General features: G+C 45.2%; 1 protein-coding gene across 1 annotated transcript in view; it reads left to right on the plus strand.

The window, feature by feature from the left end:
- The window catches only part of AQR (aquarius intron-binding spliceosomal factor), a 151906-nt gene extending 137055 nt beyond the window's left edge, over window positions 1–14851 (plus strand). Inside the window, exons 33-35 of the mRNA XM_069732514.1 lie at window positions 6439–6613; window positions 10015–10134; window positions 13983–14851. Coding sequence (XP_069588615.1) covers window positions 6439–6613; window positions 10015–10134; window positions 13983–14426 — 739 coding nt within the window. The 3' untranslated portion in view covers window positions 14427–14851. The remainder of the gene's footprint in view (window positions 1–6438; window positions 6614–10014; window positions 10135–13982) is intronic.
- Window positions 14852–26711: the final 11860 nt, after the last annotated feature.

A 26711-nucleotide genomic window follows, 5' to 3' on the forward strand; every position in this document is an offset into this window, starting at 1 on the left:
TTCAGTCATGGGGCGTGCCCAGAGCTGCTACATTCACCATTTACCATGCTGTGAGCACCAACTGTATGCACGCCCCGACAATTTGACATCGCATCTGTGCAGAACGAGCTGGCAATCAAAGTACAAGGACGTGTTACAGCCATCGCTCACAGTATAATGTTATTGTACCCTCTTTATACCCGCCCCAGTAACTAAAAGCCGACGGCTCCCAGGCGGGACTAAGTTAATTTTCTCTAGGTAGCCGCAACGTAACGCTATTTACTTGAAGATTGATCCTATGTATGCAGGTAAGTAGCATTTTCCGAGGGGGCAGTTTCCCTTTTAGTTTTCCAGTTAGCACAGTACAAGCTATTGAAAATGTCACAGCAAGATTTGCTACATTGTGGTATCAGTGTGTCGAGGGTCATCTGACCATCTGTATGCACATACGACAGGTAAAGTGAATAGCATTCTTGCTGAAGATGACACCTGTCAAAGAGTAAACTGTTCTTTTTTGAAGATATTGAACATCAGGACTGATGTTTAGTTCGCCAGTATACCTTTTGGAGTATTCTACGCCAAATTATAGTTACAATGTCTCCTGCCTTAACATTATAGTAAATCTGTGCACCCTGATGGACCATGCCCCCACATGTTTGTATCTTCTATCTGTTGCTGCATTCCGAGATATGCATAATTTTAGTTTTTATGGAAATAATATGTGAAGTGCTCTGAGTGTGACATAACACATAGCCAGTCTCTGACCCCTCAGCTTGTTTGTGGGAAACAAGCTCTAGATGTGGAGGCTCATTAAGTGCCCAAAGCACTTAACACCTCATTTGCATATCAACACTATTTTTTTCAAGAATGCAGCAACAGATAGAAAATATAAAAGTGTCAGTGAATTTACATTTTAAAGACCTGCATACCCATATTTATGGGGGGGTTTATGGGGGGGTTATAACTTACTGACAATCTCTAAGTCATTTTTGGTGTTTGTCTTTTTAGTAGTTTGCATGACAACAAATACCATAATCTGTAAGGTGGGCACGTCTTTTATTGTGCAGATTTCTACTGGTATGTAGTTGTTTTTTTGTGCTGATGCCACTCTCCCATTTGTGTACTTAGCAATACCCATTAGTTTATTGGGGGGGGGTTGCTGGCTGAAAGCACCTACATTGGGTTAATGAGCAGCAGAAGTGGCCATGGAGCAGTGGGAAAAGGCAGCCTGGTCTGAGGAATCCCGTTTTCTTACTATTATGAGGATGTCTGAGTTTGTGAAGAAGTGGTGCTAGAATAGATGATGGGTACAATGTTAGCAGACAGGCAGTATCGTCCATCCTAGCACCACTCCTTCACCAACTCTGACATTCTCATAACAATAAGAAAATGTCATTCCTCAGACCATGCCACCTTTTCCCACTGCTCCATGGCCGCAGTATTGTGGAATGTGTTGGAAAACAATTCTGATCCATGGAGGCCCCACAGAATTTGGGGTATATTCAGATGCTGCTTCTTGCTGCATGCAGTTTTCCTGTCCATTCAAGCACATTTTGCAGATTTTCCTCCTGGGCTTCCCAGCATCCTAAATCTTTTCCCATTAGTGGACTATGAGATTAGGTTTGCAGTGGTCAGTCCCGGTAATGCGAACCGTATGGTGACTTGTGAGCGCCCGGACAGGACTGAACCTGTGAGGATGAACCAGTGGCTCATATATGGCCCCGCAGGGTGATAGGCTGAGTTCATAAACTTTCTTGTTTTGTGCATCTGTAAGAAATAAAATGATACATTTTTTTGTTGGCACTGCTTAGATAGAAATATGTTTTGTAACAATAGATTCCGTTTTGCTCTAGAAGCAGAAATCTATGTTCACATTTTTGACTGCTTTGATGGTCGAGCAGAGAGGGCGACCATCGCTGCCCCATGTCAATACGCCCTTGATTGTCGATGCTGTATGATTAGCAGTATGTAGGCGATCTGCCGTCATGTCCCCGTACGTGCTCCCCAGCCTCCCACATCTGGCCATGTGCCCAGCACCTCACATCTGATTGTCATACATGACGTATTTCCACAGACAGGCTTTATTATCTCTCTGCATATTCCTAAAGAGAGGAACTGGAAGAACAAAAAGAATTAGGCCGCCATTGTCCTGAGCCTGAACCGCTCTGCACTTACTGTAATAGTGCTGCAGTACGGATAATTGTATCCTGACAGCTCCCGTCTTCTCGGATTGAATGTCTTAGAATGTAATGGAAATACTTATTACCGATGTGATATTCTTCATGTGCAATGACTTCGGCTCGGGGTACAGCCAGCTGTGTGATTGTGGACTGAACCACCCCACTGCAGACACAGATGTGCAGTCTCTGCCATACATGTGCGCCATTACAGCACGGGCTGCAATGTATGTCTGCAAGAACAGGGGTGACAGATTATGGCATACATTACTCTTGTATATACAGGGTTTTTCTAGATTGAAAAATAAGGGAATCAATTTCTGACATCATGTCCAGCTATGTGGCCAGTAACTTCAGGGAAGAGTGTTTTTAAAGGGGGTTTCCACTTTCAGGAATATGTACTCCAAAGCCTGTAAAAAAACACAGAGCTGGTATTAACTCCTCTCCTGGTCCAGCACCGACTCCCCAGAGTTGCTTGGGTCTTGGTGTTCTGTCTGCAGCGGTGACGTCCTGTCCACAATGCGCATCACCCAACTGTAGGCAATCATTGAGGTCAGCAGCTGTGTGGAGGTACATGGTGAAGTGAATACCTGCTGTATACATTATGTACAGAGCATTTGGGGTACACTTTCCTGAAAATGGAAAACCCTTTTAAAGACGCACTCCTATCAAAGTTTTTATCCTGTTAATATATTGCAGTCATCATATTATATAGCACTGTGTACTTAGAATTGCTCCTTTTGCCTTTCTACCCAGCTAATTGTTCTATTTTCTGTGCTCTATGTAGAAACAGGAAGTCTCTTTTCTCTGCATGTATCATCCCCCTCTTCACCTCCTTTCCCCCTCCTTAGACTTTTGTAGTGACTTACGGCTACAGTAGGAAAAATTGAACTCCTATTTCTACTTAGAGCTTAGAATGATTCAGCTCGTCCGTTTTTAATCACGTGATATCATAGATCTAATGGAAAAGAGAAGAATTATCTGGGTAGAAAGGCAAAATGAGCAATTGTAAGTACACAGTGCTGTATAATATGATGACTGCAATATACTTTGATGGAAGGAGGAGTAGAAGAGGGGGCAGGCCACAGATATCCTTTGCTGACACTGTTCTCTCTCCACTTATGGATGTGTACCATAACGTTATATTATTCCTTTGCTATTGCAAGTCAGATATGATGCTTGGGGGAGAAATGAGAAGAGTATGCGATGCTTCCCTCTAGGATCTGGAGACAAAGCAAGATGACCTTTGGCCTTTTTACGTAAAGCACACTTGTCCTTTTTAACACAACCTGTTGAAATGCTTACTGCCCAGTTTTGGTGCACAAATCAGTTTGTTTCCAGGAACTGTTCTTATTCTAATTTTCTGACAGAAGATCATCTTTTTTTTTTCTTTTGGGGAGATGGTTCCTCGTCATCAGTAGTGTGACAGCCCTATAGGAGCTGGAACTTCCTTTCCATCATGCCCCAGCCTGCTTTGCTCCTGCTATTGTTTTGTAGCTTTCATGTCCTGAAATGAAGAACAGGAGCAAAGAGAAAAAGACCCTTTCCACTTCCTGCAATTTCTCTGCTGTTAAGAAAAACAAAAGTCAGACACTTGGTTGCCACTTGTCCGCTTCCCCTGATCACTAAGAAGGACCAGGAGAAGATGTGTTTTTTGTTGTTTTTTTTTTTAAACGTCAATTCCGGGAGCTTGTAGGAAGCTGTGCGTTCCGAACAAAACGATGAAGCCGGTATTGCTTTTATTCCTTTTAGGATCACCATCCCTTTAATGTGAGAAGCGCTCAGACACATTACACACAGCCAGAGTCGGAGGAAGACATTTAACCATTAGCATCAATTACAATAAGTAATAAAATAGTTATTGTGACTACCTGGCTCCTGGCTAATCTCCCGTCCTGACATTTATTACCATCAGGAGGTGGTGTTTATAACATGCGGGATCTTACAGGGAGCGCTGCGATGTTCCCAGCTGTGTCATTCCATGCCAGAAGGAGACAGAACACAACCCCGGCCCAGGAGGTTGTAATATAGGAAAAGCTGCAGGGAGACGTGAGCAAGCTAGCAAATGTTCATGAAGGAGGACGTCTGATCTCCCAGGGAAAACTTCCTCAACTGCATTGTTGGCCAAATCTCCTGAGCCTAAGAAATCCCTGGCGATAAGTGTAGGAATCCTGCCTGCGTCTTTCACAAGTGTCCCGGGATGATCACTAGTGTCTGTAAGACGCTGCTTATACAGTCATGGCTGAAAGTGTGGAAATTGTTCCAGAAAATGAAGTATTTCTCCCAGGACATTATTGCAGTTACACGTGTTTATTTCCTTTGTGCATATTGGAACAAAACCAAAAAAACCAGAGGAGAAAAAGGCAAATTGGACATAATTTCACACAGAGTCCCAAGCATGACCGGGGCAAAATTGTTAGCACGTTTCCAAAAATGTGGGTAAAGAATTTTGTTTCTAGCATGTGAGGCTCATTCAAAGTCACTTGTGGCAAGGAACAGGTGTGAGCAATATGAAAATCCCACCTGAAACCAGATAAAAAGGGGAGAAGTTGACTCAGTCTTTGCATTTTGTGTCTGTGTGTGCCACACTAAGCATGGAGACCAGAAATAGGAGAAGAGAACTGTCTGAGGGCTTGTAACCTTGAGATTGTTGATATTTTTCAACAATTTTGGTTCTCAAGTCCATCTCCAGAGATCTTAATGTTCCTTTGTCCACGGTGCCCAACATAATCAAGAAGTTTACAACCCATGGAGCTATAGCTAATCTCCCTTGACGGCAGAGAACCAATTGATGAAAGATTGCAGCGCAGGATAGTCCAGATGTTGGAGAAGCAGCTCCAATCAAGTTCCAAAGAAATTCAAGCTGTCCTGCAGGCTCAGGGTGCATCAGTGTCAGCGTGAACTGTCTGTCAACATTAGAATGAAATGGAACGCTATGGCCGGAGACCTAGGAGGAACCCACTGCTGACATGGGCATAAAAAGCTAGACTGCAGTGTGCCAAAATGTGCGTGAGTAAGCCAAAATCCGTCAGATATGTCTTGGAGTTGCCTTCCTGCCTCTGGCACTGGGTGCCTTGACTGGGTGAAAGGCATCTTGAAATCCAAAGATTACCAAAGGATTTTGGGTCACAATGTAGTGCCCAGTGTCAGAAAGCTTGGGTTGCATCCACGGTCATAGGTTTTCCAGTAGAACAATGACCCCAAACATACTTCAAGAAGCACCCAGAAATGGATGGAAACAAAGAGCTGGAGAGTTCTGAAGTGGCCAGAAATGAGTCCAGATCTAAATCCTATTGAACACGTGGAGCGATCTTAAAATTGCTGATAGGAGAAGGCGTCTTCAAATATGAGAGTGGTTTGAAATTCCCGAGGTGTAAGAAGCTCGCTGTTTGTTAGCACACTTAACATTATACTCAACTGCTTCCTGCAACACTTTTGTCCAGCTCGTTTTGGGGGTTGTGTGAGAAATTGTCCAATTTGCCCTTTTCTCTGTTTTTTTTGTGTTCTAATTACACACAAAGTAAATAAACATGTATATATCAAAGCATGTGTGAAAGCAAACATTTTCTGAGAGAAATACTTCCTTTTCTAGAACACTCTCAGCCATGACTGTATTGTGCCATTATATGTACCTTTTACCCAATAGGTATGTTAACACCTGGCATTTTAGTTGCGTATTTTATGGAGCGCGTTAAATACGCAGCGTTTTACAGTACCAGTCTTAACCAGGAAATTTCTGAAACCTCATGCAGACGCTGCTTTATTTTCTGTGCCTACTTGTATGCATTTTTTGGCCTAGATGTAGCATGTCAATTCTTTCAGCAGTTTGCAGCGCTTTTCATCCATTAACATTAATAAGTGAAAAATACGCATAAAAACGCACGTATTTGGTGCAATGTGTGAACATAACCAATTTGTCTTATCCGTGCCAGATGTGATTGCGGACTCGCTGGCAGCATATCATTACATGAAACATGTCTCCGTTGGTACATTCAGAGGATCGGGGATCATGTGTGAATTGGGATGCTGAAATACTCTGCGCGCTCATGGTTGATTATTCATTGAAGCTCCATTTTTGCCTGCAGTTAATATGAGCATTTTGTAATGAGAATATATGTGCTAGTATATTGTGGAACTTCCCATTAGCGTGAAGTGGTCACATGTGCCAGAGTCGCCATATTCCTGATACAAAGCGACTGGTGAAAGGCGTCATTGGGGTAACAGCAGCTTTTCATGTTTCCGGGTAATGCCATATGTGACTATTGGACTCCTCGCCTTGCAGGGATGTGAGACGGTTAGTCGTTGCGATGTCCAGAGCTCGACTTGGCCTCTACATATTCGCTCGAGTTTCCCTCTTCCAGAACTGTTTTGAGCTGACCCCTGCATTCAGACAGCTGACGGCGCGACCTCTGCGGCTCCACATGCTGCCCGGAGAATCCTTCCCAACACAGAGGAGGGTAAGTAGCGAATGAATTAAAAAAAATAGTAATAAATAACAAGAAGTCACTAGATTTCAAATCTTTATTATATTGCTATTTTCTAGTTTTCTTTTAATATAAACATTTCTCCTTTTTTTTTTTTTTTTTTTTTTTTAAACAACAGCAACAAAAATGTGAAAGTGAGTACTGAGGCACTGAATTGATTTTCCCTTGGATCATCTGAAAATGAGAACTCATCTGAACGTTATTTTTCACATATAAAAAAGTCAAAAAAAATTTTAATTTATGAAATAAACAATTTGCAGTAAAAAAATACAATTAGCTGTCAGGCACTGTTATTCCCTGAAAGCGTCTTTTATTTTGCATTCTCGTCATTTTGAACATCTTAGCTATTTTTTTGGTATACAGTGGTCTCTTCCAAGTGAAAGCCAAAAGAAGAATCAAGCGGTCAGTAGTGATGAATGAACGTGCTCGGATTGTTATCCGTGCATGCTCGGGTGCTAACAGAGTGTCTTCCCCGTGCTCCAAAAATATGATCCCGCAGCTGCATGTCTTGCAGCTTTTTGACAGACATAACACATGCAGGGATTTCCTGTTTGTTAGACAATCCATTCATGTGTTGCGGCTGTTGAACAGACGCAAGACATGCAGCCGCGGGCACTTGAACATATTATTCAATCATGCCGAAAAAACTGGGTTAGAACACAAGCATGCTCAGATAACACCTTATCTCAGCACGCTAGCTCATCACTTCCGGTCAGCTCTTTTAGCTGCTTCACAGTTTTTGAAGCCTGAAACGGTTATAAGAAGTGACAAAATACGGAGCATATGAACAGCAAGTCATTTTGACATTACTGTGCACATATTCTTCTTTTCAGCGCTTTTGCAGGCACGTCCTTTAATCCCTACTGGCACAGTGATTGACAGCCTGCTGCGTACACATGCTGCAAAGCAGGCTGACAATCACTGTGCTGGGGAGTGATTGAAATGCTCTCAGTTTATAGTGATTGGTGACTGTTTGAGATGGGCGGACCTGGTTTTTCGTGTCCGGCCGAACAGTTAAAAAAAAAAAAAAAAAAAAAGTTTGGGTAACAGAACAGTACCCGAACCTGGACCCCATTCACTGGAATGGGGGGCCTGAACATCCAGTATTTGCCACAGTGTCATGTACATGACAGTGCAGCAAACATTACTTCTGAACGGCGGTATAATCTCTACCTGCGATCAGAGAGCCACGGATCCCACGCTGTCAAATGACAACATGAGCCCGCAGCTGTGATCAGAGTTATAAAGTTTACCTCCGGTCACTGGCGTCGGCTGTTGGGACTACTGCTCCCATCATCCGACACCTGCTGCTGCTAATAACAGTGAGAGCAGGAGGGGCTGATGGGGAACCGTGGCTGTCCGGCAGTGATGATTTCACCGCTGTTCAGAAACCATGTTTGCTGCGCTGTCAAGCACAAGACAGCACGACAAACGCCCGGCGTTCTTGGGGCTGAACCTGAACAGTAAGGCTATGTGCACACGTTGCAGATTTGGGTGCAGAATTTTCTGCACAAAATCTGCATCTCCTGGCAGAAAACGCAGGTGCAGATTTGATGCGTTTTTCTTGCGGATTTTGTGCGTTTTTGCTGGGGATTTTATGCGTTTTTTACCCCTGCAGATTTCTACAATGGAATGAGTGCAGAAACGCTGCAGAACTGCACAAAAGAAGTGACATGCTCCTTTTTTGAATCTGCTGCGTTTTCCATGCAGATTTTTCCGCACCATTAGCACAGCATTTTTTTTTGCCATTGATTTACATTGTAGAGTCACATTACTGCATGTAATACTGAACACTTCACACCCACAAAACATCCTAACATCATGGTTATTTTGTCTGATCATGTTCTTGTTTCTCTGCTGTTTATTATTTATTTCAGTTCTCAGGTTATGAATGGGGGCATTAGCATAATAGGGAAGAGCAGTAATGGGAACTTTAAAAGGAACCTGTCAGCAGGACTGTGCAGAGTAACCTACAGACAGGGTCCGGTCAGCACCGTTATACTGATTACAATGATACCTTGGTTGATGAAATCCGTCTTGTGGTTGTTGTTTAATCTGTTCATGTAGTTTTCAGTTAATGAGATTCTCGTGATTCAGGCGGCCTGCGCGGGGTCTTCATGTGGTGCTCTGCTTACATATTCATCTGTATGGGCTTATGACAGGTCACTGACTTGTGCAGGAGCGCCACTGATTCACACTGCAAACAAGGTCCACAGCCACAATAGGCACCCTATACCACAACTGATTTTCTGGGATTAATAGCCCCTGGATACTACAGGGTCATCCCTTCCCTCTTCTTAAGTTCTGCTCCCATACTACACCTGGATTCAGTGACCTATAAGCAAGACCTGTGAGGGGTCGAAACGTCCGTAATCGGAGCACAGCCATATCATTAACTGAAAACTTCTCTCACTGATTACACAAGAACCACAAGACTCAAGATTTCGTAACCTTAGATATCATTTTAATCAGTATATCAGTGGCAACCTGACACTGTCTGTAGTTTTACTGAGCACAATCCTGCTGACATGTTTGCTTTAAATATCTATGGCGTGTCAGTCACCCCTGAGTAGGCACAGGCTGTCACAATAGGGACTGATTCATTTAAGCTTTTACACCAGAATTTTGACCTAAAAAGCTTAGAAAAGTTACAAAGTTTTGGCACAACTCAAAGCTCTAGTAAAACTAAACTTTGCACTTTTGGTGTCCTCCCACCTTTTTTTTGCCCAGCTCTGCAAAGTAGGCGCAGCGAAGGGTGGGGGGGGGGGTCGATCAATAAATTAATGACGAGAAGTAATGCTTGCTACTTCACAAATCTTACTCCAGCGGGAAGGCACACACCTCTTACTGAACTACAAGCCTCTCACTACACCCTGCCCATTCATCAAGACTGGTGTGAAGATGTCCGGTTTTGATGAATTGGGACCTTTAAATAGTTGCAAAAATATTTCCATAAATTGGAGTTGCATAAAAAAAATGTTGCGACTTTTGTTTTTTCATACTACTTTCAAAATGGGTGGGGACAGAACAGAAGGTGACTATGCCCGCCGGCCAAATTCATCAATAGTGGGGCGATTCTTACTCCAGATATGTCTCTCAAGTCCCTGAGTGGTGTGACATTTCTGGTAAGGCAAGCACCACTGATCAGTTGTGCGGAGTTGATGAAGTGATGTGCGTTTTATTCCTTCACACCCCTCATTAAGGCTGGAGTATGAAACGGGGCCATAGTGTATATACCTATATCATAATATATACTATTGAACCAATGTGATGAGCGTGCATGTGTCCTGCTATGTTAGTCTTGTTAGGCCTTCACATATTCATACCATAATTCTAGAAGAAGAGCTTTCATGAATATGTCTGTTTCTTTTCAGAACGGAGATGTACCCCCCTACCCAGCACAAGTTATCAAAAATATGCCAGAGATGGCCGCTTATGTGTACAACATGTATTTGCATATGATGCAAAGCAGTCAGCAATACCAGTACCACCAGGTAACAATGCTGTGATTGTGTCTTCATTCTCCACAATGTCCGATCAGTGATACAACATAGTGTAACCATATTTGGAGAGGGCCGGCTCACACCATCACAGTAGCTGAGGTAATACATAAAATCGTGTTACACTAGATCACAGAAGGGCAGATTTGGGTGAGAGAGCCAATCACCCATGGGCAGCTTGCTGGTGAGCCGACCTGTTGAAAAGGGAGACAGATTATTACTATGATAGTTGAGGGACAGCTGCATGGATGATGGATTGAGCTCTTAAGTTTTTTTTATTTTGGAGCTACGTGGCCAAAAATCCAACTTTGTTACTGTTAAATCACAGTTTAATACAGGTACATGGGGCTGCATTATGACCCACAAGGTACTGAGGCAAACAAGTCATTGTTATTGTACTAGGGTTGTCTATTGATTCGTCACTCTCTGCTATGCATGACAGGGGCGACCGAGTCGATAGCCGATGCAAAAAATGGTAATGTAGAAACTAGTGGCAGTGTTGTGGAGTGAAGATATGGAGGACAGCGGTAGAATAGCGTCAGAGCGTGTGCAAAAGTCCAGATGTGCGAGGTTTCTACGCAGTGCGCTAGTTTTTGGACATGGGTGACAGGTGAGGAGGACAGGGATGAGAATGTGAGTAGATGGTGGTCAGATAGAGGGGAGAGGAGAGGTTGTGAAGTTAGATAAGGGAGCAGAGACGGGTGAAGAGCAGGACTAATGTATGTCTGTGTGGGTGGCTGAGGAGGACCACTGAGTGAGGCCAAAATATGAAGTGAGCACCAGGAGTTGAGACTGGTGGGTGTCAATGGGGATGTTGAAGTTACCCATGATGATGGTGGGAAAGTCAGCAGAGAGAAATTGAAGAAGCCAGGTGAAGAACTGGTCAATAACGGGAGTGTTCGGGCCTGGAGGTTGGTATATGACAGCCACTTGGAGGTTGCAAGGAGAGTACTGTAGATGTGGACTTCAGAAGAAGGGAGGATGAGGGTAGGAAGAGGTGGAATTGTGTTAAAGATACAGTTGGTAGAAAGGAGAAGGCCCACTTCTCCACCATGTCTGTTGGCAGGGCAAGGGGTGTATGTGAAGTGGAGGCCGCTGTAACATAGCAGGGGAGGCTGTGTCAAAGGGTGTCAGCCATGTTTTGGTGAGGCCCAGGGAGGAAAAATTCAGTGATGTAAAGAGGTTGTGAATCACATGGTTTTATTGCAGACAGAGCGGGCATTCCAGAGTGATCCAGAGAGAGGGAGGGAGCAGGGTGGTGGGCGTCAAGGGCACGGGTTTGACGTAGGTGAGATTTTGGATGTTTATATTAGGTTGGGAGCTATAAGAGAGGTAATTAATGGGAGGTATTAGGTGTGGGGGTCCAGGATTAGGAGATATATCGCCATCAGTGAGGAGAGGGAGAGCAGGTGGGAGAATGAGAGTGGTCGGCTTGTTTTATGTTTTAGCAAGAAAGATGTGATGTTGAGGAGCAGGTCAGCAGAGGAGGTCAGAGGGAAGGAGGAATTATTATTTGGTTAGAGGGTGCTGGGGTTTGTGGATATTGAAGGAGAGTGAGGAGTAATGGTGCCAAAACTGTTAGGGCATGTCAGCATGATGACAGTAAGTGTGGGGAAAGAGAAAAATTTAGTACATTTAATAATAGTGCTTAGTTGTACCTTCCGTTCACTTTTGGTCCATTTCTGGCATATTTCTGCTGCATACTTACGGGGTCATAGTTATGGAGCCAGACCACGGTCAGTCAGACCTGGGACTCTGAATTTAGTACAATTTAAGTGCACATGAAATAGGCCAGGTGTGATTGGGAGGCAGGGAGACTGGTCACAGACACAGGAGGGAAAAATAGGAGTCAGAAGTGAAATTGCAATCAGGAAATAGTCAGACCCAAATAGACAGATAAAGGCAAGTACTTTTTAGCATCAAGGAATTAAAGTGATAAACATGCATGAAAAAAAAACACATACCAGTAATGACAGAGACAAGTGCAGGGTGAAAGGGGGTCCGGAAATATGAATATATAAAGGGGTTCACCTGATGACTGCTCAATCTGTCAGAACAGAGCAGAATCCCAACAGAGGGTATAGTACACATTGTTGGGATTCAGAAAGATACTAGTCTGGCCCCAGATTATCACTTTACGTTAGAGATTGATAGGGTTGTGACTTTTGGGAGGCATTCCAAATCCCTCTGAGATGGCTTCATTTAACAATTACTGACATCACTTAACTACAACAACTTTGAGGACATTTTTAAGCTTTTCAATGCCTTTCTATGGATTTAGTCCCCAGAAAGTAGTAATTGCTTTCCTGAAAATGACTTTACACCACATCACCATGTAATGTTAGAGGTGCTGTGCCGGCAACAGCCAGAAGATCAGTAATGTATGTGTAAGTGCTGGATTCACGGGAACATCCCCCATGTGAACGGGGCAGTCAGCTTGTATCATCACCTCTCCATTCACTGTCTGTAGGATTGCTGGTAACACAGGGAAAACAGGGTAACTGTTGTAGTGATTGGCAGGGTCCCAGCCATTTATTACCCAAATGCATTATTTCAGAAATCCGTGAGTGCCAGACTGCGGCTTATAAGGCTGCGGTCCATACATGGACTATGAAACTCAGATCAGGGTAACATCCAGGTTTGGGCTTCATTCACACACACACAGCATGGATGTTGTTTTCTCAATTTCCACATACATTAGACTCCCTCTTCCGTTATGTACATGTGATTTGTCGGGGCTCCGTGCATTTGTTCTCATTGGCACATGATATTCTGGGAGCAGACGGTGACCTCCCCGATACGACTGCAGCAGCTCATCCGGGAATGCAGCACACATGAAGTGTGTATTAGGAGCACAGACAGAAAGCAGCGGGAGTTTCCCCCTTGTTCTTGGCGTTTCCCCAACAGTTCAGCACTAAATCTTTCCGCAGAATCTTGGAAGTCGTTACACAGCAGTCTGAATGTGCTGCCGGTGCACTAATCCTAATGATTGTGTGCAGCTGAGAATGGAAAATGCTGGTGTCTTCCCAGGGAAATCCAACCTTACTGATTCAGAACAGCTTGTCTACTGCAAGGATCTCTTCTCGAATTAACCCTTTCCTTTACAATCTTCTAAGACACTTCTAACGAAAGTCTTCTACCGTCAACACACGGACAAGTGAATGTAGCCAGTCTTCTCTAAACATTGTATGGGGTCACATTTCCCACTTGTAGACATACTTTGTCCATTTTAATGAATGGGTAAAATAAAAAAAGCATGGATGGCATCTGCATGCTGTCTATTTGGGGTGAATTTACATTTAATTTTGTGGCATACTTTTGTCATGGCAAATATATATTACACCTTCAAAATATAGTGCACAGATATATCGGAAAAATATAATCAGTGGGGGTCTGTTACCGACCACCAATTAATACGAGATCAGAACACTTCCTTAAAGGACCGATAGGTGCCACTAATGTAAATTCCCTGCCACTAGTAATATACTCCACACCACCATCTTGTGACCGCAACTTCTGACTGTCCAGAAGTAATGGTCACAGGTTCTCAATGCAAGTCTGTGACCATCGTTCTGGCTCTCATAGACATACATTGAGTTGTGACTTCTGTATCTCCCAACAAACACTGGAGCAATCCAGCAGGTCACACCGTGCAGGAGACCGACCGGAGTGGTGCCGATAAAAGATGGAGACGGCTGGTAACTAGAAGACTAGAGGCAGGGAACTTAGATTAGTAGCACCACTCCAGTGGTAAAATCAAAAAAAAAATGCCCAATAGTAGTGCCTAGCATTTGTGTGATTGACCACCATAATCACTAATATATATATCTGTCATTCTGTAGGGCCTCTTGCCTCCACCTGCGGCCAGAAAAGGAAGCGACATCACTCCCCTTCAAGATGAGGAGATGGAAGTGGAAGACAGCATATCACAAAACATCGAAGCTGAGTCCAAAAATCGAGATCCAAAGGCAAATGCAACAGAGGATCCTGCAGGGGGACAAGACAAAGGAGACGAGCAGGAAACAAAGGGTACGGAACAGACCTGTCAGGTGTCAGCAGAGCAGTCTGAACCTCACAGGCCGGACACACCAGATAAAATATCAGAGACGGGTCTAGACATGAGCGAGCCACAGATGGACATGGAGGCCACAGAAGTAAAAGTTGTAACAGAAAATGTGGAGCATGGAACCAGTCAGCCAGGGGAGGAGGAACATCCAAAAATGCCCGCTCATCCAGGAAGGGATAGCGACAGTGAATACAGCGAGGACGAAGGGACCGAGGACTAGAGGACCACAGCACCTGGTGGGAGACACAGTACCATTGTCAGCTTTAGCTGCCTGCCATGTACATGGAGGAGTCTGATTCTTTATATACCCAATTATAGTCAGCAATATGCAGAAGCTTTTTTATAGAGCGAGACAATGCTTAATTGTCTGGAAGGGCTGGAATGGTATGTGCTGGAGCAAGAGCCTCCTGGAGGAAGAGCCATCCTTACAGTGAACAATCTCATGACGTTTCATCTGCAAGAGAAAAGCATGCTATCGGTGTGCTGCTAAGAAAAGGTTAATGTATGTATTGTTCATGCACCGTGCTGCCAGGCAGAATGAGGCGGACAGGCATGATTCACAGTGAATTTCTTGAGGTCCACCCAAAACCACAGGTATATTGTTTTGATTTACAAACTTGGCAGTAAAGATTATTTTGTACAAAACTGTCTTCTTGACTTTCTTTTTCCTTAGCAAACTGAAAAAAATAGTAAATGTAAGAATGTAGCTGATGCTTACCCATGTACCAGACCTGATATCTGCATGTGAGTGATGCACTGGAGCGCCGGCCTACAGGGACTGTGATTGCTCTGGGCACACCTCCATTACTGAAAGCTGCCATCTCCTGGGAGGAATAAAGTTCATTTTCTCCTGGGTGCCGCACTTTCAGTGCAGCCAGCAAGCACCTTCACATCACTATTACTTTTCAGATTAACCTTAATCTGCAGGTTAATAGTGTTATCAGACGTGACAAGTTCCCTTTAACCAGAAGGTATGAGTGTTCTAACTCGCAAAAGAGTACTACTTTATGGTGCAGATTTTACTATGTAAAATGTCCCATAATCGTGGTATACATACTATGTCCCTTTGTCAAAATCAAAAATGTGTATAAAAGGATTGGTTTCACATAAAGAGGCATGACTTAAGAGATGCAGTCCCTAGCAAGAAAATCCAAGTCAAAAGGAGAAGAACTTCCCCATCACCGAGAGAACTACTGTCTCCTCCTGCCTGTCTCTGATCTGTCTGATCAGCGCAGGGGTGTAAACCTGTATGAATTGCTTGGTTGTGTGTTGATCACCTTCTATAAAATAAGGCCTGGATGCCACCCTAAAATTACGATCTCCAGATGTTTCAGGTTGGCCATTTTTAAGTGTTATCAGCTCACAGAGAGGCACCCACTATATCTAATGAATACTCATCCTCCTTTTGGTGATTAGATCAGGGCAAAAAAAAGTTTAAAGTCTGCCATGTAGGAGTATTATTGCCTCTAAGGCTACGTTCACGTAAGCTTATTTTCAGTCCGAATTCTGTCCATTGGCTGTTCAAATGAGCATCATTTTTTTTTATTGCAGGGACCGAACCTGCGCATGAAAAAAAAAATGGCAGCATGCAATAGTCTCTTCTATATTTTATATGAGACTCACGTATTCAGGTCTATAATTGCCCAAAGACAAAAACAAATCGGAGCCCATAAGGAGCAACTGTATATCATCTGTTTCTTATGGATACATTGCAGTTAGTAGGAAATGGTTATTGATCTTGTAAGTGTTAATTGCTAATGTATATAAACAGACTAGATGGTGGCCCGATTCTAACGCATCGGGTATTCTAGAATATGCATGTCCACGTAGTATATTGCCCAGCCACGTAGTATATTGCCCAACCACGTAGTATATTGCCTAGTGACGTAGTATATTGTGCAGCCACATAGTATATTGCCCAGTCACGTAGTATATTGCCCAGTCACGTAGTATATTGCCCAGTCATGTAGGATATTGCCCAGCTACGTAGTATATTGCCCAGACACGTAGTATATTGCCCAGTCACGTAGTATATTGCCCAGCCACGTAGTATATTGCCCAGACACGTAGTATATTGCCCAGACACGTAGTATATTGCCCAACCACGTAGTATATTGCCTAGTGACGTAGTATATTGTGCAGCCACATAGTATATTGCCCAGTCACGTAGTATATTGCCCAGTCACGTAGTATATTGCCCAGTCATGTAGGATATTGCCCAGCTACGTAGTATATTGCCCAGACACGTAGTATATTGCCCAGTCACGTAGTATATTGCCCAGCCACGTAGTATATTGCCCAGACACGTAGTATATTGCCCAACCACGTAGTATATTGCCTAGTGACGTAGCATATTGTGCAGCCACATAGTATATTGCCCAACCACGTAGTATATTGCCCAGTCACGTAGTATATTGCCCAGTCACGTAGTATATTGCCCAGCCTCGTAGTATATTGCCCAGACACGTAGTATATTGCCCTGACACGTAGTATACGTGTAGACACGAGCCACGTAGACACGAGCGACTACGGAGGGTGAGTATAGCAGGTTTTTTTTTTTACTATTATTGTTAACATTACATTTTTTACTATTGATGCCGCATAGGCAGCGTCAATAGTAAAAAGTTGGGGACACACAGGGTTAATAGCGGCGGTAACGGAGTGCGTTACCCGCGGCATAACGAGGTCCGTTACCGCCGGCATTAACCCTGTGTGAGCGGTGAGTGGAGGGGAGTATGCAGGCGACAGGCACTGACTGCGGGGAGTAAGGAGCGGCATTTTCTTCCAGACTAATCAGCAAATGAATAACTGTGACAGACAGACAGGCGGAAGTGACCCTTAGACAATTATATAGTAGATGCCATACAAACAACAATACGGATGACGTAATTTTAAAGTATGTTTATTTTATGATATATGGTTGCAGCATTTGAGTAAAGCATATATTTCTGCAATAACTGAATTAGTTTATGATTCATGCTGCTGATGTAGGGGCAGAGACCCTTATTCCAACAATGTATCACTTTGCTGGGCTGCTTGTTGTATTTTTTTTTTTTTTTTTAGTAAAAACACTTTATCTGCTGTAGATCTAACAGTTCTCTAAACGTTGAGCTGTGTATAATCCTGCCCACACCACTGATTGGCAGCTTTCTGCCAATGCACAGTGTACACATATAGCAGCCAATCGGTTGTGAGGGGGGGTTACACATCTCATAAATGTGGATGACTGCAGCAGGTTTACTAGTCCTCTAAGGATAAAATCACAGTTTTATCAGCAGGAGATTATTAAAGCTATAGCAAGCAGCCCAGTAAGAGAGACAAATCTGGAATTAGGGTCTCTGTGCCTACATTATGCTGCTGTCAGACAAAATGGCAAAAACCTTTACGCGCTAACCACATAACATTGCTGCAGACATCAATCATGTTGAGCAGAGTCTGATTTTAATTTAGCTTCCTCACTCTGGGGAAAAAAAAAAGTTTTGACATTACATCAATATAAAATGCTGACGTTGTGTATTATCCACGACAATGACGTGATCATGATTAACGACTTTTTGCTAATGTGTGTATGCCAACCGAAGTTGTAGTTTTCTTGCAAGTGTTTTCCTGAAGCGTCCATTGCTTCAAAAACGACGGCAGGTACATCTATATCTAAAAGACGTGATGTGCAACCTTATATTTTTAGGAGTTTTGCCAAGATTTTGCCACAATTTAGAAAAAAAAAGTTTGCCAAATACTGCAACTTAGCCACGACGTGTAAATAATCCCATAAACTGGCCTTGGAAGAAGGATGAGCGATTCCAAATCCAATTTGAGGTTTGTCCCAATGAAGAAGTTATATACTTCGACGAATAAACCGCCTCAAATTGTCTATGGCATCTCACATCCTTCTTCCACTGCAGCACAGAATAACCCATTTTTTTTTCCATTTTATACATTCATTTTTTCGTGGGTCTGCAGCAGCCTTAAGTTGTGCACCCGACCAGATCAGGTGAGCGCAATGGTGCATATCCCCTAACACTGTTACCCAGATATGACCCTATTTGCGCCTTGTCTTCTCTCCCTGCAGAAACTGGCCAAACGCATTAGATGGCTGTGTGCCTACAGCCATCTAAGCTGGCTCTCCTATGTTAATTATGAGAAAGCAGCCGACTGATTTGCCAGCTGAAGGCTTATCTCGGGGAGAACAATGCGATCAGCAGTCCAAAATTTGACAAATCCAACCGACACCTCCCAGCTAGGGCGGCACTCTACATCTCGCAATTTTGGTAAATGCCAGATGGGATGGTCTAGCCGTGGGCGTCATCAATTGTGGCTGTAAAGGTACCGTCACACTTAGCGACGCTGCAGCGATACCGACAACGATCCGGATCGCTGCAGCGTCGCTGTTTGGTCGCTGGAGAGCTGTCACACAGACCGCTCTCCAGCGACCAACGATGCCGGTAACCAGGGTAAACATCGGGTAACTAAGCGCAGGGCCACGCTTAGTAACCCGATGTTTACCCTGGTTACCATCCTAAAAGTAAAAAAAACAAACACTACATACTTACCTACCGCTGTCTGTCCTCCAGCGCTGTGCTCTGCACTCCTCCTGTACTGTCTGTGAGCACAGCGGCCGGAAAGCAGAGCGGTGACGTCACCGCTCTGCTTTCCGGCTGACCGACGCTCACAGCCAGTACAGGAGGAGTGCAGAGCACAGCGCCGGGGACAGACAGCGGTAGGTAAGTATGTAGTGTTGTTTTTTTTTACTTTTAGGATGGTAACCAGGGTAAACATCGGGTTACTAAGCGCGGCCCTGCGCTTAGTTACCCGATGTTTACCCTGGTTACCAGTGAAGACATCGCTGAATCGGTGTCACACACGCCGATTCAGCGATGTCTGCGGGGAGTCCAGCGACCAAATAAAGTTCTGGACTTTCTTCCCCGACCAGCGACAGCACAGCAGGGGCCTGATCGCTGCTGCCTGTCACACTGGACGATATCGCTAGCCCGGACGCTGCAACGTCACGGATCGCTAGCGATATCGTCTAGTGTGACGGTACCTTTAACAGTACCAGTTTTCTGAAGACGCCAATACTGTAAAGAGTTATGGGGCTGCACAGAGAGGCGGCTTCATGCTCCGTCACCAGTTCCGTCAGGCAACAGGATACTTCCGGTCTATGGTCTGCTGGAGGCCAGCGCCACGCAGGTGATGTTGTGGAAAGCGGTGTCATCACTGTATCACGCTACCCTGCACTGGAAGACCGGATTGTAGAAGATACAGTGGGCACGAAGGCTGGATTAGGTATTGTTTTTTTTCTGGGCTGTGGTGCCGGTAATACTGTGCGGCGTGGCCATCATATTATATAGGGGCCTGTGAGGAACCATTCTACTATGTGGGGGTACTGTCCTACTGTATTGGGTTTCTGGGGGTACCATCATTTTTTTGGACGATCATTCTTTATAGGGGCCGATGTGGAGGATTATCATACTATATGGGAGCCTGTGGATGACCATTATTCTTTATGGAAAGCTGAGGGGACGCCCTCATACTAAATAATGGCCTGTGGGGGGATCACCATACTTTATGGGAAGCTTTGGGGGAATATATGGAAAGCTGTTGGGACCCCATCATACTATATAGAGGCCCGTGGGGGGAACAATGAAACTTGAGGGATGTGGGGGGGAGCAACATACTAAATAGGGGTCTGTGGGGGCACTGCCATATTATATGGGGGGCATTAAACTGTATAATGGCACCAACATGTTGGAGGCTGGGGAGGGACCACCATGTTATATACAGTGCCTACAAGTAGTATTCAACCCCCTGCAGATTTAGCAGGTTTAATAAGATGCAAATAAGTTAGAGCCTTCAAACTTCAAACAAGAGCAGGATTTATTAACAGATGCATAAATCTTACAAACCAAAAAGTTTTGTTGCTCAGTTAAATTTTTATAAATTTTAAACATAAAAGTGTGGGTCAATTATTATTCAACCCCTAGGTTTAATATTTTGTGGAATAACCTTTGTTTGCAATTACAGCTAATAATCGTCTTTTATAAGACTTGATCAGGCCGGCACAGGTCTCTGGAGTTATCTTGGCCCACTCCTCCATGCAGATCTTCTCCAAGTTATCCAGGTTCTTTGGGTGTCTCATGTGGACTTTAATCTTGAGCTCCTTCCACAAGTTTTCAATTGGGTTAAGGTCAGGAGACTGACTAGGCCACTGCAACACCTTGATTTTTTGCCTCTTGAACCAGGCCTTGGTTTTCTTGGCTGTGTGCTTTGGGTCGTTGTCTTGTTGGAAGATGAAATGACGACCCATCTTAAGATCCTTGATGGAGGAGCGGAGGTTCTTGGCCAAAATCTCCAGGTAGGCCGTGCTATCCATCTTCCCATGGATGCGGAACAGATGGCCAGGCCCCTTGGCTGAGAAACAGCCCCACAGCATGATGCTGCCACCACCATGCTTGACTGTAGGGATAGTATTCTTGGGGTCGTATGCAGTGCCATCCAGTCTCCAAACGTCACTTGTGTGGTTGGCACCAAAGATCTCGATCTTGGTCTCATCAGACCAGAGAACCTTGAACCAGTCAGTCTCAGAGTCCTCCAAGTGATCATGAGCAAACTGTAGACGAGCCTTGACATGACGCTTTGAAAGTAAAGGTAACTTACGGGACCATTGCGGTGGAGTACGTTACTTATGGTATTGACTGAAACCAATGTCCCCACTGCCATGAGATCTTCCCGGAGCTCCTTCCTTGTTGTCCTTGGGTTAGCCTTGACTCTTCGGACAAGCCTGGCCTCGGCACGGGAGGAAACTTTCAAAGGCTGTCCAGGCCGTGGAAGGCTAACAGTAGTTCCATAAGCCTTCCACTTCTGGATGATGCTCCCAACAGTGGAGACAGGTAGGCCCAACTCCTTGGAAAGGGTTTTGTACCCCTTGCCAGCCTTGTGACCCTCCACGATCTTGTCTCTGATGGCCTTGGAATGCTCCTTTGTCTTTCCCATGTTGACCATGTATGAGTGCTGTTCACAAGTTTGGGGAGGGTCTTAAATAGTCAGAAAAGGCAGGAAAAAGAGATAATTAATCCAAACATGTGAAGCTCATTGTTCTTTGTGCCTGAACTACTTCTTAATACTTTAGGGGAACCAAACAGAATTCTGGTGGGTTGAGGGGTTGAATAATAAATGACCCTCTGAAAAGACTTGTCACAATTTAAAAAAAAAATAAACAAAGAAATAACATTCTTTTTTGCTGCAGTGCCTTACACACTTCCAGGCTGATCTACAGTCCAAATGTCACAATGCCAAGTTAATTCCAAATGTGTAAACCTGCTAAATCTGCAGGGGGTTGAATACTACTTGTAGGCACTGTAGGAGCCTGTGAAAGGAAAATCCTACAATAGGCTGTGGTGAACCATGATAGTATATAGAAGGCTATGAATCTATATGGAAAGTAGTGGCAGACCATGCTATATTGATGTCTGTGGGGGGGACCATCATTCTACACTACCGTTCAAAAGTTTAGGGCCACCCAGACAATTTTGTGTTTTCCATGAAAACTCATACTTTTATTAATCAAATGAGTTGCCAAATGAATTGAAAATCTAGTCCAGACATTGACAAGGTTCGAAAAATAGATTTTTATTTGAAATAATAATTTTCTCCTTCAAACTTTGCTTTCATCAAAGAATGCTCCCTTTGCAGCAATTACAGCATTGCAGACCTTTGGCATTCTAGCAGTTAATTTGCTGAGGTAATCTGGAGAAATTTCACCCCATGCTTCCACAAGCCCCTCCCACATGTTGATCTGGCTTGATGGGCACTTTTGCATACCATACAGTCAAGCTGCTCCCACAACAGCTCAATGGGGTTGAGATCTGGTGACTGCGCTGGCCACTCCATTACAGATAGAATACCAGCTGCCTGCTTCTTCCCTAAATACTTCTTGCATAATTTGGAGCTGTGCTTTGAGTCATTGTCCTGTCGTAGGATGAAATTAGCTCCAATCCAGTGCTGTCCACAGTGTATGGCATGGTGTTGCAAAATGGAGTGATGGCCTTCCTTATTCAAAATCCCTTTTACCTTGTACAAATCTCCCACTTTACCAGCACCAAAGCAACCCCAGACCATCACATTACCTCCACCATGCTTAACAGATGTGTCAGGCACTCTTCCAGCATCTTTTCAGTTGTTCTGCATCTCACAAATGTTCTTCTGTGTGATCCAAACACCTCAAACTTGGATTCGTCTGTCCATAACACTTTTTTTCAATCTTCCTCTGTCCAATGTCTGTGCTCTTTTGCCCATATTAATCTTTTCCTTTTATTAGCCAGTCTCAGATAGGCCTTTTTCTTTGCCACTCTGCCCTGAAGGCCAGCATCCCAGAGTTCCCTCTTCACTGTAGACGTTGACACTGGCGTTTTGCGTTTACTATTTAATGAAGCTGCCAGTTGAGGACCTGTGAGGCGTCGATTTCTCAAACTACAGACTCTAATGTACTTGTCTTGATGCTCAGTTGTGTAGCGGGGCCTCCCACTTCTCTTTCTGCTCTGGTTAGAGCCTGTTTGTGCTCTCCTCTGAAGGGAGTAGTACACACCGTTGTAGGAAATCTTCAGTTTCTTGGCAATTTCTCGCATGGAATAGCCTTCATTTCTAAGAACAAGAATACTGTTGAGTTTCACATGAAAGGTCTTTTTCTCCTTCGCCACATTGGGGGACACAGAACCATGGGTGTTATGCTGCTGTCACTACGAGGCTGACACTAAGTTGAGACAAAAAAAATTAGCTCCTCCCTTGCAGTATACACCCTCATGCTGGCTTCCAGAGACCTAGTTCAACCAGAGACCTAGTTCAAGCTTAGTGTCCATAGGAGGCACACTGGGTCTGCTATTCAGACCAGAGCTTTTCGGATTTTTTCCCACAATTTATCCATTTACCTGAACGAAGGGGCGATGGAAACTTTCAAGGCTCCAATCTCCCCAAACCAACAACAGGCGAGCACGGAAGTATTATCTCTCCGTATCCTCTCCTGCGACGTGGGATGCCACTGCCTGGGCTGATTTTAGGGGTGACAGGCCCCTTCAAGGCCACCGATCTCTCCACCTCTCTTCAGACGAACACTGGAGTGGTACCTCCAGTATCCTCTTCTGCAGCCAGGCCATATTGCCGGACATTTCACCCTGCCCACCAGGTTTTACCCTCGGCTGTTCAGAGGCACTCTCCATTGTGGCGACCGTGCAGCCCCCACTGCATCACCACTGAAAGTGGATGATGGAAGGAGGTGGACGGTTCCTCTCCACCCCCCTTTCAGGGGATGGTGGATGGAGGCTCCCCCAACCCGGCACCGTCCATACTGCTTTATAGGGGTAAGTGCACCAGTTGGGGTCGTTTCTTCGGCGGTACGATGGCTCCATAGCGGCGGGGTCCCCACAGAGCTCCGCGGCACTTTTCCCGGTGGTCCGTGGGTGCGCGCTGGCCAAAGCTATAAATTTAGTCCCCGGCTCGGCCTTGTGTAGGCCGCATCCCAGTAAGCTCCACCCTCCGCTCGCATCACTCCAGCGGCTCCACCCCCAGTACTGGAACTTCTCACTCCTTGCAAGACTACCTCCCAGCTCTCGGCAGCCATCTTTGTTTTTTCCCACTGCAAGCAGCTCTGCCGCCCTTTGCACGTGTCGCCCTGGATGCCGGTTTACTCAGCGCCATCATCTTTGTATTGCGGGACACAGGACCTGGGTAAGCAGACGGCTCTAGGTACTTCCCTGCAGCTTTACCCCTCATCGCTTTCACTAGCAGTGTTTTTTCACTTATATTGGGGTACATCATGTCACAGTCAAAGTCTAAGAAGACTACAAAGGTACATACTACCTTTTTCACTGCGTGTACCACCTGCCAGGCTCCTCTCCCTCGGCCTCAAAGCTCTCCTCGCTGCCTAGCCTGTGATGCCCAATGAGCCACAGGAGCCCTCTGCCGCTACCGACCCCAGTGTATCTAGCCCCCCTGAGTGGGCCGCGTCACTGTCACAATCTATGGCTTCGCTGGCCAAAGCGATTGAATCCCTCCATGACCCCTCTGGGGCGATGGGAACTTGTCTAACTGGGTTAAGAGACCCCTTCATTACAGGGGAATCATCGGCCAGCAGGGGCCGCTCTCACCCTAAGGAGGTACGGACATCCAAAAAACGGATCTGCACTACCTCTCCTGAGCATTCACCACGCCATTCAGCCTCTGGTAGCTACACTTCTCGCTCACCCTCTCCAGGGGTTCGCAGCGATCATGACTCTGAATATGAGTCTGTGGCATCCTTGGACCCAAATTCTCCGGAGTTTCAAGCTACTGTGGATTCTCTCATTGAAGCTGTCAATCATGCGCTAAAAGTCAGTGATGACCCTAATTCAGCTCCGGATCATGCGGTTTCTTTTACAAGAACCAAGCGTTCTCATAGGGTGTTCACCTCTCATCCCGAATTTTTGGAGATAGTCAGGCGACACAGGGAGCGACCGGATAAGCATTTTATGGGTAAAAAGACCCTGGGAACGAAGTATCCCTTTTCCGCATATCTTGTCAAAGATTGGACGGAACCTTCACTAGAAGATCCTCCGGTATCACGTTTGGCTACCAAAACACTTTTGTCTGTACCTGATGCTGCTTCAATCAAAAATCCCACAGAACGCCAAATAGAGTCCATGGCTCGCTCAGTGTATGAGGCATCAGGTTCCTCGCTATTCCCTTCCTTCGCTGCGGCATGGGTCGCAAAAGCAGTGGTTTTCTGGGCAGAAGCCCTTGCAAAATCCATTCAGGACCAGGCTCTTCGGTCTGAGGCGGCGGATCTCACCAAACAAATCGCTATGGCTGGAGACTGTGATGTACGCGTCTTTAGACACAGCCGACTGTGCGGCAATTGCTGCCTCAAAGGCCGTCACCATTAGGAGAGCACTATGGCTTAGAGAGTGGCGTGCGGATTCATCTTCTAAAAAGTCTCTGATTTCTCTGCCTTTTCAGAGCGGATGTCTGTGTGGAGAAAAACTAGACCAGCTTATTTCCGATGCTACAGGAGGGAAAAGCAAATTCCTCCCGCAGCACAGGCCTAAAACTGCTTTTCATCGTCCGCAACATTTTCGTTTTTGGCCCTTTCGCAGTAGCCCCTTCTGGTCCTCCTCCACAGCCTCGTCTAGATCAGAACGATCTCCACGTACAGACAGAGACTCTCGGCCCTCATACAGGCCAAATCAGTCCTGGCGAGGTAAGCCTAGGCAACCCAGAACTAGGGGATCCAGGACCTCCAGATTTCCTTCACAATGACTCGGGAAGTCTTCCGGTCGACACTACCAAAGTAGGCGGACGCCTGCTTCTCTTTCAACATGTCTGGCTTTCCGTCATTCACGACGAATGAGTCAGAGACCTGGTGTCTTCCGGCTACAAAATAGAATTCATCGCCTCCCATCCAGCTCTGTTTTTCCCTCTCGTCTTCCAAGTTCAGGAGCTCAGTCTCACGTGCTTCACCGCGCCATCGAGTCTCTCCGCCAAAACGGGGTCATTGTTCCGGTTCCAGAACACGAGAAGTACAGAGGTTTTTACTCAAACCTCTTCGTCGTTCCAAAAAAGGACGGGATGGTGTGCCCTATTTTGGATCTAAAGCTCCTAAACAAATACGTAAAGGTCCGGCATTTCAGGATGGAATCCCTATGGTCAGTCATCTCGTCAATGGAGAGAGGAGAATTTTTAGCATCAATAGACATCAAAGATGCTTATCTCCATATCCCAATCTTCCCGCCACATCAAAGGTTCCCGCTTTTTCCCATCCAAGAGGACCATTTTCAATTCACGGCCTTGCCACCGCGCCCAGGGAATTCACAAAGGTCATGGCGGCGGTCATGGCCATTCTCCATTCCCGAGGAGTGGTCGTGTTGCCATACTTAGGACGGACCTTTGATCAGGAGGTCGTCTATCAGGCCTGCAAAGCAAGCATCCGCATTACCTTGGATACCCTTTCACGCCTTGGCTGGCTAATCAACTTAGACAAGTTCTCCCCCGTTCCATCCCGACGGATCTCCTTCCTAGGCATGATCCTGGACACGTCCAAGGGGCTGGTTCTACTTCCTCGGTCCAAGGCCCAAGCGCTTCAACAGGGAACCAGGACACTTTGTCATCCCTTCCCTCATTCCATTCGTTTTGCCATGCGGATCCTGTGGAAAATGGTGGCCACAATGGAAGCGATTCCCTTCGCCCAACTGCATCTCCATCCCTTACAACAGGCTCTACTGGACAATTAGATTTCAAAAACCTGACCTGCACATCCAAACATAGACTGAGTGTGAACAGGTGCTGAACCCAGAGTCGCCAACTCGTATATAGTTAAATAAATAGGGCAGCACACTGCAGCGCCAAAATATGTAAACTTGAAAAAACGAAATTTGAACTGCATTACTGCACTAGAAACATGAAAAATGAGAGCTTTTAGCGCACAAAAATGGCCAATTTTATGTGTACCTCGTAGCCACGTTAAGGCATCTCTCTTATACGA

Source organism: Ranitomeya imitator, chromosome 1, assembly GCF_032444005.1.
Source record: "Ranitomeya imitator isolate aRanImi1 chromosome 1, aRanImi1.pri, whole genome shotgun sequence".
Lineage (NCBI taxonomy): Eukaryota > Metazoa > Chordata > Amphibia > Anura > Dendrobatidae > Ranitomeya > Ranitomeya imitator.